Below are 17,371 nucleotides of genomic sequence, written 5' to 3'. Positions count from 1 at the left end.
GCCGCAGTCTTCACTATTCTAATCCCCCCATGAGTTTCTGAAGCTGTATACAATCACCATATAGTAAGAAGAATGAATATGAAAACGCGTCATGGCAGTGAAGGGCTTAACAGACGCGAAGTACAGTGAGTCTACAGCCACAACATGCAGTCTTGTCATGCGCTACGGACATGGACCCGTATTCTGGAACACCTCTGGCCTCACCTTCACTATTTACAAAGGGCTCTAGTTGAAGTGACACGGATTTTTAAGCGTGTTTCTGTGATTCTAGTGACAAGTTAAGTGTTTTGCATTACCAACAGGACAAATACTATTTACAAAGGGCTCTAGTTGAAATGACGGGTTTTTAAGGATGTTTCTGTAATTCTAGTGACATATTATTCTTTACAAAGGACTATGACAAAATACTCTTTACAAAGGGCTCTAATTGAAGTTATACGAATTTTCAAGGGTGTCTCTGTGATTCTAGTGACATATTAACAAGGTTTCTGCATTATTAGCAATACAAATACTCTTACAAAGGCGTCTAGTTGAAGTTACACCAGTTTTTAATATTTCTGTGATTCTAGTGACATGTTAACAACGGTTTTGCATTATCAACAGGACAAATACTCTACAAAGGGCTCTAGTTGAAGTGACACGGGTTTTTAAGGGTGTTTCTGTGATTCTAGTGCCAAGTTAACAAGGTTTCTGCATTACCAACAAGACAAATGACCTTGATAACTCGCCTAATTGTCTCTGTGGCCCTTAGAAATGGTCGCAGTGAGAGAGGGAAGTGTTTAAGGGATGTGTTTATGAATATGGCGCCAGATAGCAAACAGTAACCCTTGTTTGTTTATTTGCTTATGTATTGGTGAGCTGCGAGTGTGTCTGTATGTGTGTATGTATGAGGTAAACAAATAAAGAGGTAAGAATTGTTTGCTGTAGTCATTTTATCTGTTTATACTCTTGTTTATTTGTTTACGTATTGGTGAGCTGGGAGTGTCTGTATGTGTGTTTGTATGAGATAAACAAATAAACACAGATAAGAATTGTTTGCTCTAGTTATTTTCTTTGTTTATTTACTAGTTGTTTATTTGTTTATGTATTGAAGAGCTGGGAGTGTGTGTGTGTGTGTGTGTGTGTGTGTGTGTGTGTGTGTGTGATAAACAAATAAACACAGATAAGAATTGTTTGCCTTAGTTATTTTCTTTGTTTATTCACTAATTGTGTATTTGTTTACTGGAAGTGTGTGTGTGTGTGTGTGTGTGTGTGTGTGTGTGTGTGTGTGTGTGTGTGTGTGTGTGTGTGTGTGTGTGAGATAGACAAACAAACCAATAAACGTAGCTGAGAATTGTTTTGTTTGCTTTCTTTATCCATTGACTGACAGGCTGGGAGTGTGAGTGTGTATGTATGTGTGTATGTGTGTATGTATGTATGAGATAGATAGGTAAACAAATAAACAACACAGGTAAACACTATGGATCACACAGGCAAGAAGTGTTTTGTGGATTTATTTTGTTTGTTTACCTTCTGACTTAAAAGGCTGTGTGTGTGTGTGTGTGTGTGTGTGTGAGATATGTACATAGATAAATTAGATAGATTGATAAATGAGTACATAGCTAGATAGATGAATAGACAGACAGACAGATAAATGAATAGATACAGAGAGATGGGTGAAGGGGTGGCTAGATAGATAGATAGATAGATTTCTCAGAGGCGTATAAACTAAGAATAAGAAAAATAATTGAAAAGAAACACAGCAAGGTGTATTTAATGAAGGTATCAATCGCTTATAAAGGCAGTGTAAAGGTGAACGGTCATATTTGTGTTGTATTTTCATATATTTGTATTGAGAGAGAGAGAGAGAGAGAGAGAGAGAGAGAGAGAGAGAGAGAGAGAGAGAGAATGAATGTGTCTATGTCTGGTTGTATATATTGAAAGTGACAGAGAGAGAGAGAGAGAGAGAGAGTGCGTATATGTCTATCTGTTTGTCTTTCTGTGTCTGTCTGTATGTCTGTCTCTCAAATCTCTTCTACATTACAGTGAGAGAGACAGAGGACCACCACCACCACCACCACAACAACAGCCTCCTCAACCACAACCACAACCATAACAACTACCAGTCCTTCTCCACCACCACCATCACCACCACCACCACCACCACCACACCTGTCCCACAAGACACAGGTGAGATATCCTTGCTCTCTCTCTCTCTCTCTCTCTCTCTCTCTCTCTCTCTCTCTCTCTCTCTCTCTCTCTCTCTCTCTCAATTCTCTCAATTCCCACTCTCACTCATTCCCACTCAATTGTCACTCATTCCCACTCAATTGTCACTCATTCCCACTCATTCCCACTCAATTTTCACTCATTCCCACTCAATTCTCACTCATTCCCACTCATTCCCACTCATTCCCACTCATTCCCACTCAATTCCCACTCATTCCCACTCAATTCTCACTCATTCCCACTCAATTGTCACTCATTCCCACTCAATTCTCACTCATTCCCACTCAATTCTCACTCATTCCCACTCAATTCTCACTCATTCCCACTCATTCCCACTCAATTCTCACTCATTTCCACTCAATTCTCACTCATTCCCACTCAATTCCCACTCATTCCCACTCAATTGTCACTCATTCCCACTCAATTGTCACTCATTCCCACTCAATTCCCACTCATTCCCACTCAATTATCACTCATTCCCACTCAATTATCACTCATTCCCACTCAATTGTCACTCATTCCCACTCAATTATCACTCATTCCCACTCAATTCCCACTCATTCCCACTCAATTCCCACTCATTCCCACTCAATTGTCACTCATTCCCACTCAATTCCCACTCATTCCCACTCAATTGTCACTCATTCCCACTCAATTGTCACTCATTCCCACTCAATTCCCACTCATTCCCACTCAATTCCCACTCATTCCCACTCAATTGTCACTCATTCCCACTCAATTGTCACTCATTCCCACTCTCACTCATTCCCACTCAATTATCACTCATTCCCACTCAATTATCACTCATTCCCACTCAATTATCATTCCCACTCAATTCCCACTCACTCACTCATTCAATTGTCACTCATTCCCACTCAATTGTCACTCATTCCCACTCAATTGTCACTCATTCCCACTCAATTCATTCCCACTCAATTTCCTCATTCCCTCCACTCATTCCCACTCAATTGTCACTCATTCCCACTCAATTCCCACTCATTCCCACTCAATTGTCACTCATTCCCACTCAATTGTCACTCATTCCCACTCAATTCCCACTCATTCCCACTCAATTCCCACTCATTCCCACTCAATTGTCACTCATTCCCACTCAATTGTCACTCATTCCCACTCAATTGTCACTCATTCCCACTCAATTGTCACTCATTCCCACTCAATTGTCACTCATTCCCACTCAATTCCCACTCATTCCCACTCAATTATCACTCATTCCCACTCAATTATCACTCATTCCCACTCAATTGTCACTCATTCCCACTCAATTATCACTCATTCCCACTCAATTCTCACTCATTCCCACTCAATTGTCACTCATTCCCACTCAATTCCCACTCATTCCCACTCAATTGTCACTCACTCACTCATTCCCACTCAATTGTCACTCATTCCCACTCAATTGTCACTCATTCCCACTCAATTCCCACTCATTCCCACTCAATTCCCACTCATTCCCACTCAATTGTCACTCATTCCCACTCAATTGTCACTCATTCCCACTCAATTCCCACTCACTCATTCCCACTCAATTGTCACTCATTCCCACTCAATTCACTCACTCAATTCCCACTCATTCTCACTCAATTCTCACTCATTCTCACTCATTCCCACTCAATTCTCACTCATTCCCACTCAATTGTCACTCATTCCCACTCATTCCCACTCAATTCCCACTCATTCTCACTCAATTCTCACTCATTCCCACTCATTCCCACTCAATTGTCACTCATTCCCACTCAATTGTCACTCATTCCCACTCAATTCCCACTCATTCTCACTCAATTCTCACTCATTCAAATTCCCACTCAATTCTCACTCATTCCCACTCAATTCCCACTCATTCCCACTCAATTCCCATTCATTCCCACTCAATTTTCACTCATTCCCACTCAATTCCCACTCATTCCCACTCAATTCTCACTCATTCCCACTCAATTCCCAGTCATTCCCACTCAATTGTCACTCATTCCCACTCAATTCTAACTCATTCCCACTCAATTCTCACTCATTCCCACTCAATTCTCACTCATTCCCACTCAATTGTCACTCATTCCCACTCAATTGTCACTCATTCCCACTCAAATCCCACTCAATTGTCACTCATTCCCACTCAATTCCCACTCATTCCCACTCAATTGTCACTCATTCCCACTCAATTGTCACTCATTCCCACTCAATTCTCACTCATTCCCACTCAATTGTCACTCATTCCCACTCAATTGTCACTCATTCCCACTCAATTGTCACTCATTCCCACTCATTCCCACTCAATTCTCACTCATTCCCACTCAATTGTCACTCATTCCCACTCAATTCTCACTCATTCCCACTCAATTGTCACTCATTCCCACTCAATTGTCACTCATTCCCACTCAATTGTCACTCATTCCCACTCAATTGTCACTCATTCCCACTCAATTGTCACTCATTCCCACTCAATTGTCACTCATTCCCACTCAATTGTCACTCATTCCCACTCAATTCTCACTCATTCCCACTCAATTCTCACTCTCATTCCCACTCATTCCCACTCAATTGTCACTCATTCCCACTCAATTGTCACTCATTCCCACTCAATTGTCACTCATTCCCACTCAATTGTCACTCATTCCCACTCAATTGTCACTCATTCCCACTCAATTGTCACTCATTCCCACTCAATTGTCACTCATTCCCACTCAATTGTCACTCATTCCCACTCAGTTGTCACTCATTCCCACTCAATTGTCACTCATTCCCACTCAATTGTCACTCATTCCCACTCAATTGTCACTCATTCCCACTCAATTGTCACTCATTCCCACTCAATTGTCACTCATTCCCACTCAATTCTCACTCATTCCCACTCAATTCCCACTCATTCCCACTCAATTGTCACTCATTCCCACTCAATTGTCACTCATTCCCACTCAATTGTCACTCATTCCCACTCAATTGTCACTCATTCCCACTCAATTGTCACTCATTCCCACTCAATTCCCACTCATTCCCACTCAATTCTCACTCATTCCCACTCAATTCCCACTCAATTCTCACTCATTCTCACTCATTCCCACTCGATTCCCACTCAATTGTCACTCATTCCCACTCAATTCCCACTCATTCCCACTCAATTCTCACTCATTCCCACTCGATTCCCACTCAATTCCCACTCATTCCCACTCAATTGTTACTCATTCCCACTCAATTCTCACTCATTCCCACTCAATTGTCACTCATTCCCACTCACTTTCACTTATCCTCACTCATTTCCACTCATTTCCACTCAATTCCCACTCACTTTCACTCAGTTTTCACTCATTTCCAATCCATTCTCACTCATTTTCACTCAATTTCCACTTATTTCCACTCCATTCCTACTCAATTTCCACTCTTTCCACTCCATTCCCATTCATTCCAGATGAGGTGGATGGCGTGCTCTTCAACACCGGCCCTCTCTCTAATGGCCGGGCCACACCTGACCTGGCCAACAGTACACCCACATACCCGCACCTCACCCACACACCTTCAGACGCGCGGCCCATCAGGGTGTACCTCTCAAGATTCTGGATTCTGGCTACTTTCTCCTTCCTAGCCATGTTTCAGGTGTGTGTGTGTGTGTGTGTGTGTGTGTGTGTGTGTGTGTGTGTGTGTGTGTGTGTGTGTGTTAGGTGTAGGGGTGTTTTGTGAGGTGTTAGAGTGTGTATGTGTGTGTAGATGGGTGTTTTGTTTTGGATGTGTATGTGTGTGCTTTTGTGTTTTTTTTTTTTTTTTTAGTATTTGTGGGGATGAGGGTGTGCGTACGTGTGTCTGTTTGTTGGTGGGTATGAAGGCAAGTGTGTGTGTGTGTGTGTGTGTGTGTGTGTGTGTGTGGGTTTGTGGGTTTTTTTAGTATTTGTGGGGATGAGGGTGTGCGTACGTGTGTCTGTTTGTTGGTGGGTATGAAGGCGTGTGTGTGTGTGTGTGTGTGTGTGTGTGTGTGTGTGTGTGTGTGTGTGTGTGTGTGTGTGTGTGTGTTTTAGAAGAGGTATGACCAAGAATAAAAAAAAAAAAAAAAAAACATTAAAACCCCCAAAATATCTTAGACATCCCTCTTCTTGAAATAGTAGAAGTCAAAGAGAGGTGGACAGAACAGTGAGGAAAGACTGAGGACTATTATAAGTTATCTCTTGCATTAGGGAGTGTAGAAAATAAGACTAACAAGGGAATACAGAAGCAGGGAGGGAGTCCCAGAGTGTACCTGAAAAGGGTGAAAGACTGAGAATACTGGTTAACTCTTGCATTAGGGAGGTGGACAGATTAACAGAGAGAGAGAGAGAGAGAGAGAAGCAATGAATGAGAGGTGTGTAGTTCAATTTATATAACTTTTATCAAGCTTATCTTTTCCTGTGTTTCTTATCTTCTTTCATTGTTTTGGTTGTGGCCTTCAAATTATTTATGTATATCATCTGTGTTACCTCTCTCTCTCTCTCTCTCTCTCTCTCTCTCTCAGTCATTCAGTATTAGCAATTTTGATTTTTAACTCTCACCTTCTCCCTTTATCCTCTTCTGTAACTTTGAAAACACAAGCTCTTTGAAATATTAGTGTATGGAAAGATGTATTAATGATTGTAGTGATATTTTTAACTAGTATTCTTCACTGTGAATGCATAAAAAAATATATATGCAAAACTTTTATAATTTTTTCTGCAACGTAACTTAACTTTGAAAACTATTCTGGTGATATTTTTAACTGGTATTCTTCACTGATAATAGAAAAAATATATATGCAAGCCTTTTATATTTGCCTCAGTAACCTTATGCAACCCAGCCAAACCAAACTAAGCCAAATATTACCTCACCACCAAGATAATCCAACCTAACCTAACTCAACCCAACCCAACCTAACCTAACCTGACCTAATCTCACCCCACCAAAACCAAACTAACCCATATTTAACCCCTTCTGTACTATGATGCATTCTTGTATTCATTCTGGTTACTATTTGGTGGTCAGAGTAGTGGCCATCAATCTTCTGACCTCCATAGACCCTTCCCAGTGTAAATAAAACTGTCTGATTGTATACAAAACTCATGGTAAAAATGTGTCCCAGTACTGAAGGGGTTAATCTATCCCACTCTAAGTTCACCTAACCTAAACTAACCCTACCCTATCTTAACCAAACTTCACCTCACTTCATTTCACTTCACTTCACTTCACTTCACTTCACCTAACGTAACAAACCCTACCCTACTCTATCTTAACCAAACCTCACCTCACCTCACCTCGCCTCACGTTACTTAACAAACCTTACCCCACCCTATCTTAACCAAACCTCACCTCACTTCACCTTAGATAACCTCACTTCACCTAACCTCACCTCACATAACCCAACATTACCTAACCTAATCTAATCTAACCTCACCTCACCTCAAACCCAAACAAGCCCTACCCTATCCTAACCAGACTTCACCTCACCTCACCTCACCTCATCTAACTTCACCTAACCTAACCTAACTTAACACTTCACCCCATTCCTTCACCAGTGTTTGCGTTTTATGTGGCTATTAATGGTGTTTAAGTTTAGAAGGTGGAACTTAACCCCTTCAGTACTGGGACACATTTTTACCTTGAGATTTGTGTGCCATTAGACCAATCTATTGACATTAGCAAGGGTCTATGGAGGTCAGAAGATTAATGGCCACAGTCTTCACTATTTTAATCCCCCACATGAGTTTCTGAAGCTGTAGAAAATCACCAAATAGTCACCAGAATGAATATGGAAATGCGTCCTGGTAATGAAGGGTTAAAGGAGGTGGAAGTAAACAGAGGTGGTGGTAAATTTGGATTCTTGTGTTTGTGTGTGTGTTTAGTATGTTAGTAAGTTCTTCTCACCTCATCTCACCTAACACACCCCTACCCCATTACTTACAGTGCCTAATGTGGAACACCTGGGGGCCAATCAGTACCAGCATAGACGCAGCGTACCCTGGGTGGGGCTCAGGGACGGTGGCCATGATGGGGAACTGGGGCACCATCATGTTTGTGTTGACAGTGGCCCCAATGTGCTGGGTCATGAACGCCAAGGGGCTGCGTGTTGGGGTGCTGCTGTGTGGGGGGCTGGTGGCGGCTGGGACACTCCTCAGAGCTCTTCCATTAATTGTGTCCACTAATGCCACGTTTTTTACTGTGTGAGTGTTTTTTTTTTTTTTTTTTTTTTCTCCTTTTTTTCTTTTGTTCTTTTTTATTGTTTTTGTTATTTTCTCTTTTTTTTTTCCTTCAGTCGTTGTGTATGTTTTTCTTATTTTTTATTTTGTGTTTGTGTTTATATATGTGTGTGTGTGTGTGTGTGTGTGTGTGTGTGTTGTATAGTGTGGTTTTGTCTGTGAGTTTGTGTTTCTCTTGTAGTGTGTGTGTTGTATGAAAGTGTGATTAATTTTGTCTTTTGTCTAGTTTTTCATTCCCTCTAGTGTTTTTTTTCAAATTTATGTAATCTGTTGTGTGTGTATGTGATGTACTGGTATGGTCTTGTCTGTGTGTCTGTTTGTCTACTCTTCCTTCACTCTTATTGCCTCTTCCTTCTGTGTGTGTGTGTGTGTGTGTGTGTGTGTGTGTGTGTACAGTTAGTTTATTCATTTATTAGTGCCAGGAGCATATCACCATGGCACTGTGTTAACCCAGCCTACCCCTGCAGCATGTGTCACATCTGTGCTATCCTGGTGGGCATCGCTGGCACCCTGGTGATGGCGGCACCCCCCATGATAGCTGCCGTGTGGTTCCCTCCCAGAGAGCGCACCACCGCCACAGGTACCCACTACCCACCCAACCCTGCCACTACTGGTGTTTGCCACTCTCTTAAACCCTGTCACTGATGTTTGGCCTACCCTACCCTACCCTACCCTACCCTACTGTACCCTAAATAGCCTACCTTAACCTAACCCAACTTACCCTTACTTAACTTACTCTAACCTAATATAACCTAACTCTAACTCTACCATCTCTTACCCAAACTAACCAAACCTAACTTTTGATTGCTATTTGACACTGTCTTAACCCCTTGACTGTTGTTTGGCCTAACCTGACTTAGCCTCACCTAACCTAACTTGACTTGACTCCTGTTTGGCACACTGTCTTAACCCTTGGACTGCTGCTAGTGAGGTATCCAAGATTGTGGGATAAGCATCATGAAACACCTCTTCAATGAGTTCAGGTCTTAGGAAGATGGAAACACAAAAGCAGGCAGAGAGTTCCAGAGTTTACCCACCATGCATTTGACAAACACCCCATACATAAACAGATAAGGCTCCTGTACAGAGTTAGCAGCTGCGAGGGGTGAGAAAAATGATCTTAGACTTGTTCCTTCTTACCTTAATAATGTATCTGTGCCTCCCTCCCTCCACCCCCAGCCCAGAGTGTACCCCCTTCATATATGTGACAAATACCCAATACATGAAGAGATAAGGCCCCTGTACAGAATTAGCAGCTATGAAGAATGAGGAAAAAATACCTTAAACTACTTTATTTCCACCATGTTCCTCACTACACTATTTTCCACCCCTCCCTCATTCCACCCTCAGCCCAGAGATTATCTTCCCCATACATAACAGATAAGACCCCTGTATTGAGATAGTAGCTGTGAGGGGTGAGAAAATACCTTAGACTACATTATTTCCACTGTGTTCCTCCCTACTGTCATGAAACCTCTCTCTTCAATGAGTTCGGATCAAAGGAAGATGGAAACACACAAGCAGGCAGGGAGTTCCAGTGTACCTCCCATACATGAACAGATAAGGCCCTTGTACAGAGTTAGCAGCTGATAGGGACTAGAAAAACTATCTTAGACTATTTTATTTCCATCTTGTTCCTCCATACCCTTAATACTGCACTGTAACTTAACCTAACTGAGCCCCTTCAATACTGGGACACATTTTTACCTTGTGATTTGTGTACGATAAGACCATTTTATTGACATTAGGAAGGGCAGAAGATTAATGGCCACAGTCCACTATTTTAACTCCTTCAGTACTGGGATGCAATTTTACCTTGATATTTGTGTACCATTAGACAATTTTAGTGACATTAGGAAGGGTCTATGAAGGTCAGAAGATTAATGGCCATGGTCTTCACTATTTTAATCCCCCACATAAATTTCTGAAGTTGTATAAAATCACTATAAATCACCAAATAATAAACAGAATGAATATGGAAACACATCATGGTACTGAAGGGGTTAACCTGACCTTCCCTCTTCACCCCCACAGCCTTTTGCCAGATGATGAATATGTTGGGGAACGGAGGGAGTTACCTGGAGCCTCTGATGGTGCAAGAGCCGTCGTCAGCACACCCTGATGAGGAGGAGGTGGAGGAGATACGGAATGACATCAAGAGACTGGTGTATATCTGTGAGTTTTGCTGTGCTGTGCTGTGGTGTGGTGTGTTGTATGGTGTTACTGCTATTGCTGCTGTTTGTATGTCTGTGTGTGTTTGTGTGTGTGTGTGTCTGTTTGTCTTTGTTTGTCTGTGTGTATTTACCTAGTTGTAGTTTTACAGGGCCTGGGCTTTACGCTCGTGTGGCCCCGTCTCCATATCTACACTTATCCAATTTTTCTTTAAAACTATGCACACTCTTTGCTGACACCACTTCCTCACTCAAACTGTTCCAAGTCTCAACACATCTTGTGTGTGTGTGTGTGTGTGTGTGTGTGTGTGTGTGTGTGTGTGTGTGTGTGTGTGTGTTTATCTGTCTGTTTCTGTCTCTCTGTTTGCCTATTTATCTATCTGTCTGTCTGTCTGTCTGTCTGTCTGTCTGTCTGTCTGTCTGCCTGCCTGCCTGCCTGCCTGTCTATCTATCTATCTATCTATCTATCTATCTATCTATCTATCTATCTGTCTGTCTATGTATCTATCTATCTGTCTCTATGCATCTCTGTCTGTCTATCTACCTGTGTATTTGTCTGTCTGTCTACTTTACTGTCTGTATGTCTACATACCAGGTTAGCAATCCCACACAGGGCAGGCCAGATAGATAAATACATAAATAGATAAGTTTATTAACCACAGAATACAAAAGATATGACATTAAGAGAACACACAAATGCTTTATAGATACAAAAATCACTTTGAACTGCTAAAGAGTAACTGTAGTCTGACACAAAATACATAAAACTACATAAAACAAAGAATTAGATGATAAAACGAGGACACACACACACACACACACACACACACACACACACACACACACACACACACATAAATAAGATATGAAAGGTAAAAAGATGAATAAATAGAAATAAACTCTTTTTATCCTTATATCTTAACTGTTACCTTTGCATATTCTACATTACTTCCCATTAACCTCTTCAGTACTGGGTCATATTTTTACCTTGAGTTTTGGGTATCATTAGATCATTTTTATTAACATCAGAAAGGGTCTATGGAGGTCAGAAGATTAATGGCCACAGTCTTCACTATTTTAATCCCCCACATAATTTTCTGAAGCTGTATAAAATCACCAAATAGTAAGCAGAATGAGTAAGGAAACATATCCTGGTGCTGAAATGGTTAACCCGTTCAGCACCACTCTTGTATACCATCCCCGGCACTCCACACCCCCTCCATGTAATAGCCTTTCTTGACATATACTTTCTTATTGATGCAAAGTGTTATGGTGAACTGGTGAGACTTTCTGAGCTATCATGAGCACCTATATTGCCAGACACTCCGAGGTTTCAAGGCATTTATCCCTCTCTTGGCTAACTCTCAGACTTGCAAAGGGACTGGGAGCTGAGTGGGCATTTTTTTAATTGTTTTATGTTACCCTTGGCCAGCTTATCCCCTCTTACATAAAATAAAGAGACAAATTCCCTCTCTTGCCTAACTCTCAGACTTGCAAGGGGACTGGGAGCTAAGTGGGCAGTTTTTGTTGTTTTATGATACCCTTGGCCAGCTTATCCCCTCTTACATAGAAATATCAACAGACTCATCAGTGGTGAGCAAATCCAACACGACCTCATATTCTGCATTACTTCCCATGAACCCCCTTCAGTACTGGGATGCATTTTCACATTGAGTTTTGGGTATGGTTAGACAATTTCATTAGCATTAGGAAGGGTCTATGGAGGTCAGAAGATTAATGGCCAGTCCTCACTATTTTAATGCCCTCATACAATAAAAGAAAAAGATAAACTCATGCTAGTGGTGAGTAGTGAATCCAACATGGCCAGACTCGGTACAAATAGTGGTACAGTAACCCTGCTGACAATGGTACAAATAGTGGTACAGTAACCCTGCTGACGATGGTACAAATAGTGGTACAGCAACCCTGCTGACAATGGTACAAATAGTGGTACAGTAACCCTGCTGACAATGGTACAAATAGTGGTACAGTAACCCTGCTGACAATGGTACAAATAGTGGTACAGTAACCCTGCTGACAATGGTACAAATAGTGGTACAGTAACCCTGCTGACACTGGTACAAATAGTGGTACAGTAACCCTGCTGACAGTGGTACAAATAGTGGTACAGTAACCCTGCTGACAGTGGTACAAAAATGGTACAGTAACCCTGCTGACAGTGGTACAAATAGTGGTACAGTAACCCTGCTGACAATGGTACAAATAGTGGTACAGTAACCCTGCTGACAGTGGTACAGTAACCCTGCTGACAATGGTACAAATAGTGGTACAGTAACCCTGCTGACAGTGGTACAAAAATGGTACAGTAACCCTGCTGACAGTGGTACAAATAGTGGTACAGTAACCCTGCTGACAGTGGTACAAAATATGGTACAGTAACCTGCTGACAGTGGCAGTGACATGAAAGTAGGCATGTTAGTCAGTGATATGCTGAAGTGATTGTTAGCATGCACACATATGATGCTGAGGGGGTTACAATATTACTCCTTGGCAACTCTCAGCAGCATACCTTAGTGCATTGTGGGTCCTCATGCTGTCCTCTCTCTCTCTCTCTCTCTCTCAGGGGCTGGCGTGGGTGTGATGCTGATGGCGGTGCTGGTTGCCTACTTTCCTGCCAAGCCCCGGACGCCGCCCTCCATCACTTCACATGTGGACAGATTAGACTTCAGGAGAGTGTCAAGATGATGTTCAGGTATGTGTGTGTCTCTCTCTCTCTCTCTCTCTCTCTCTCTCTCTCTCTCTCTCTCTCTCTCTCTCTCTCTCTCTCTCTCTCTCTCTCTCTCTCTCTCTCTCTCTCTCTCTCTCTCTCTCTCTCTCTCTCTCTCTCTCTCTCTCTCTCTCTCTCTCTCTCTCTCTCTCTCATGTTCCACTTTCTAATATTCCTTTTGTTTTTTCTCTTCTTTTTTCACTCCTTTTCTCCTCCTCCTCCTCCTCCTTATTTTTCCCTGCTTATCATTTCTCTCCTCCACTTTTAGCCATCCTTTTCTTCTCTTCCTCCTCCACCTTGTTCTTCTAACCCCTAACTAACCTAACCTCTCCACCTTTTCCCCTTGACCTCAAATGACCTCACTCCATCTCCCTCATTCTCTCTCTGTCTCTCCTCAACAGGAACAAGGACCTGTTGCTGCTGATGGTGTCCTATGGGGTGTCTGTGGGCGTCCCTTCGGCCTGGCTAAGTGTCCTCAATTTCTCTCTCTATGATCTGGGGCTGTCTCAGGTGGGTGTGCTGTGTTAGGTTAGCTTAGGTTAGGTTAGGTTAGGTTATGAGTTAAGTGCTAGGTTACCTCATGTTCCGTTAGGTTACATGGTGCTGCATTAGTTTAGGTTACATTATGCTGTGTTAAGTTAGGTTACATTAAGTTGTCAGGTTAGGTTAGGTTAGGCTTCCAAGTTTCCTTATCCACAACAAGAAATATATTAGTTACATTGTTATTTTAGATTATGTTAGGTTAGGTTAGGTTAGACACACATACTCACCTCGGTGCCTCGGTGCAGGACGATGCGATGTGGGTTGGCATATCGGGTGTGCTGGTGAGCTGTGGGGCCACCTTGGTGACGGGCCGGTTCACTGACCTCATCTACGGCCACATCAAGCTGTCCCTTATCCTCATCTCAGCCAGCACCATCGTCTTCTTCTACTGGTTCTTCCTGCTCTCCTGGCACGCCATTCCTGTGTCCACCTGTACGTATGTGTGTGTGTGTGTGTGTGTGTGTGTGTGTATTGTATAACCTTCATACTGTCAAAAGCCACTTGAATATTCTTAACACAGGTTATGAGCCACAAAGAGTAAATAAATAGATAGTCTAGTTTACTGATCCTGTTCTGACCATATCATGTCCCTCCCTAACTCAACCTAACACTCCCCCCCACCCCCACCACACAGGGCAGATATACCTGACAGTGACAGGCGGCATATCTTTGAACTTCGCCATGAGTCCGCTGTTCTTTGAGTTGGCAGTGGAGAGTGCCTATCCATGCTCTGAGGTGATGGTCGGGGGTGTGCTGACTGCCTGTAACAACCTGGTGGGCCTCTGCTTCCTCTTCCTCTTCTTGGTGCCTTTCCCCAGTAAGTGTTGCCAGAGGAGGAGGAGGAGAAGTAGTAGTAGGAGAGAGAGAGAGAGAGAGAGAGAGAGAGAGAGAACAGGAAAGATGACTTGGATTAATATTAACACACTCTCTCTCTCTCTCTCTCTCTCTCTCTCTTGTGTGCATATTCTTTTCACATTGCATAGATATTTTGTTTTTATTTTTATTATTATAATTATTGTTATTATTATTATTATTATTATTATTATTATTATTATTATTATTATTATTATTATTATTGCTATTATTATTTTTTTTATATATATTAATTTAGTGTGTAAAATTATTATGACTATATGAACAAAAATACATTCTCTCTCTCTCTCTCTCTCTCTCTCTCTCTCTCTCTCTCTCTCTCTCTCTCTCCAGGCTACCAATGGGTGACATATGTACTACTGTCTGGCATTGGTGCGTCACTCATCCCTCTGTCACTGACCAAGGAGGACTACTCTCGCTCCAGCATAGACCGCAACCAGGCACACTCCGCCTACCCACCCATCTAACTCATCCTTGCCTAACCTAACCTAACCAAACTTACCCTAACATACCTCTGACACACTCCATCACACCTCAACCTGCCCCAACACACCCAAGACTCTCCCCAACACACCCGTGACTCCCTGACCTTCCCTGACACACTCCATCACACCTCAACCTGCCCCAACACACCCAAGACTCTCCCCAACACACCCCTGACTGCCTGACCTTCCCTGACACACTCCATCACACCTCAACCTACCCCAACACATCCAAGACTCTCCCCAACACACCTTAGACTCCCTGACCTTCCCTGACACACACCAACACACCTCAACTTACCCCAACACACCTCTGACTCTTCCCAACCTGCCCTGACACACTCCAACTTTCCCCAACCTTCCCTGACACACCCCAACACACCTCATCTGTACTGACACACACCAACACACCCCAACATACCCTGACACACTCCAACACACCCTAACCTTCCATTACACACCCCAACACACCCCTGACACACCCCAAGCTTCCCTGACCTCCCTCTGACCCAATTTGTCTCTACCTCGTGTTTGTAATAGTATTTAAAATTTGTTGATAAGAAAGTTGTGATATTTTTTAACAATGTGATAAGTTAAATACTAAAGACAGTACAGTATATATTGATATGGGCCTAATAAGTAATTTTAATGGTTGTGTAATGCATACATATACTGATTTAGTTTTATAATACTTAATAGAGGAATTGTCCACATATGTATAGAGATGAATATTTTATGCATATTTAAGGAAACATTTATATTTGTATAGTGAAGGGAGTGATGTCATGATTTGTATGATTCATGATGTATGTAATCTATTTTATGCATGTAATCAACAAACAGATTATTATTAAACAAAGAATATATATTCATTCCAACATTCTTAGATCCATAAAGTCTTGAGGTATCTGAAATAGTAATATAGTGTGTGTGTGTGTGTGTGTTTCACTGTTTGATTTGCTGCAGTCTCTGACGAGACAGCCAGACGTTACCCTACGGAACGAGCTCAGAGCTCATTATTTCCGATCTTCGGATAGGCCTGAGACCAGGCACACACCACACACCGGGACAACAAGGTCACAACTCCTCGATTTACATCCCGTACCTACTCACTGCTAGGTGAACAGGGGCTACACGTGAAAGGAGACACACCCAAATATCTCCACCCGGCCAGGGAATCAAACCCCAGTCCTCTGGCTTGTGAAGCCAGCGCTCTAACCACTGAGCTACCGTGTGTGTGTGTGTGTGTGTGTGTATTTACCTAGTTGTAGTTTTACAGGGCCTGGGTTTTATACTCGTGTGGCCCCATCTCCATATCTACACTTATCCAATCTCACTTTAAAAGTATGCACACTCGTTGCAGACACTACTTCTTCATTCAAACTGTTCCACGTCTCAATACATCTTTATGGAAACTATATTTTTAACATCTCTCAGACATCTTCCTTTCTCAGCTTTTTACTATGCGATCTTGTGCTTGAATGTCATATTCTTCTCTCAGGATCAGTTTCTCATTATCCACTTGGTCCATTCCGTTGATCAATTTATAAACTTGTATCAGGTCTCCTCTCTCCTTCTTTGTTCCAGGGTTGGTAGATCCATAGCCTTTAGTCTCTCCTCATATGTCATCCCTTCAAATTCTGGAACCATTCTTGTAGCCATTTTTTGTAGTCTCTCCAATTTCCTTATGTGTTTCTTTTTATGAGGGGTCCACACTACTCCTGCATATTCCAATCTGGGTCTTATTATAGTACTTATCAATTTCTTCATCATTTCTTTGTCCATGTAGTGAAATGCTACTCCAATATTCCTTAGCAAATTATATGTTTCTCTAAAAATTCTATCAATATGGCTTACTGGTTGATTGTTTTCTTCCATCGTCACTCCTAAGTCCTTTTCCTTTTTACTTTCTCCAGTTCTACTCCATCTCCCATCTTATAGATTCCCACAGGTCGTCTTTCACTCTTTCCCATTTCCATGACATGGCTTTTGTTCACATTGAATTCCATTTCCCACTTTTTACTCCATTCCCAGATCTTATTTAGGTCTTCTTGCAGTATTTCACAATCCTCCTTTTGCTTTATAACTCTGCACAGTTTCGTATCATCTGCAAACAGATTTATGTAGCTGTTCACTCCTTCTGGCATGTCGTTAATATAAATG

The 17,371-nt window shown here is 42.1% G+C and overlaps 1 protein-coding gene across 1 annotated transcript; it reads left to right on the top strand.

Annotated features, from left to right (window-relative positions):
• Positions 1 to 91: 91 nt before the first annotated feature.
• LOC123509669 (solute carrier family 49 member 4 homolog) lies at positions 92 to 16,076 on the top strand. Its single transcript, XM_045264138.1, has 11 exons — positions 92 to 178; positions 2,106 to 2,169; positions 5,627 to 5,811; positions 8,119 to 8,375; positions 8,879 to 8,991; positions 10,446 to 10,586; positions 13,167 to 13,275; positions 13,691 to 13,820; positions 14,099 to 14,285; positions 14,488 to 14,670; positions 15,060 to 16,076. The coding sequence occupies exons 1-11, from the start codon at positions 92 to 94 to the stop codon at positions 15,191 to 15,193; spliced, it is 1,590 nt and encodes a 529-aa protein (XP_045120073.1). The 3' UTR covers positions 15,194 to 16,076.
• The last annotated feature ends 1,295 nt before the right edge of the window (positions 16,077 to 17,371 follow it).

The sequence above is a fragment of the Portunus trituberculatus genome, chromosome 3 (assembly GCF_017591435.1).
Source record: "Portunus trituberculatus isolate SZX2019 chromosome 3, ASM1759143v1, whole genome shotgun sequence".
In the NCBI taxonomy this organism is placed as follows: Eukaryota; Metazoa; Arthropoda; class Malacostraca; order Decapoda; family Portunidae; genus Portunus; species Portunus trituberculatus.
This window is presented reverse-complemented; position numbering and strand designations above follow the sequence as displayed.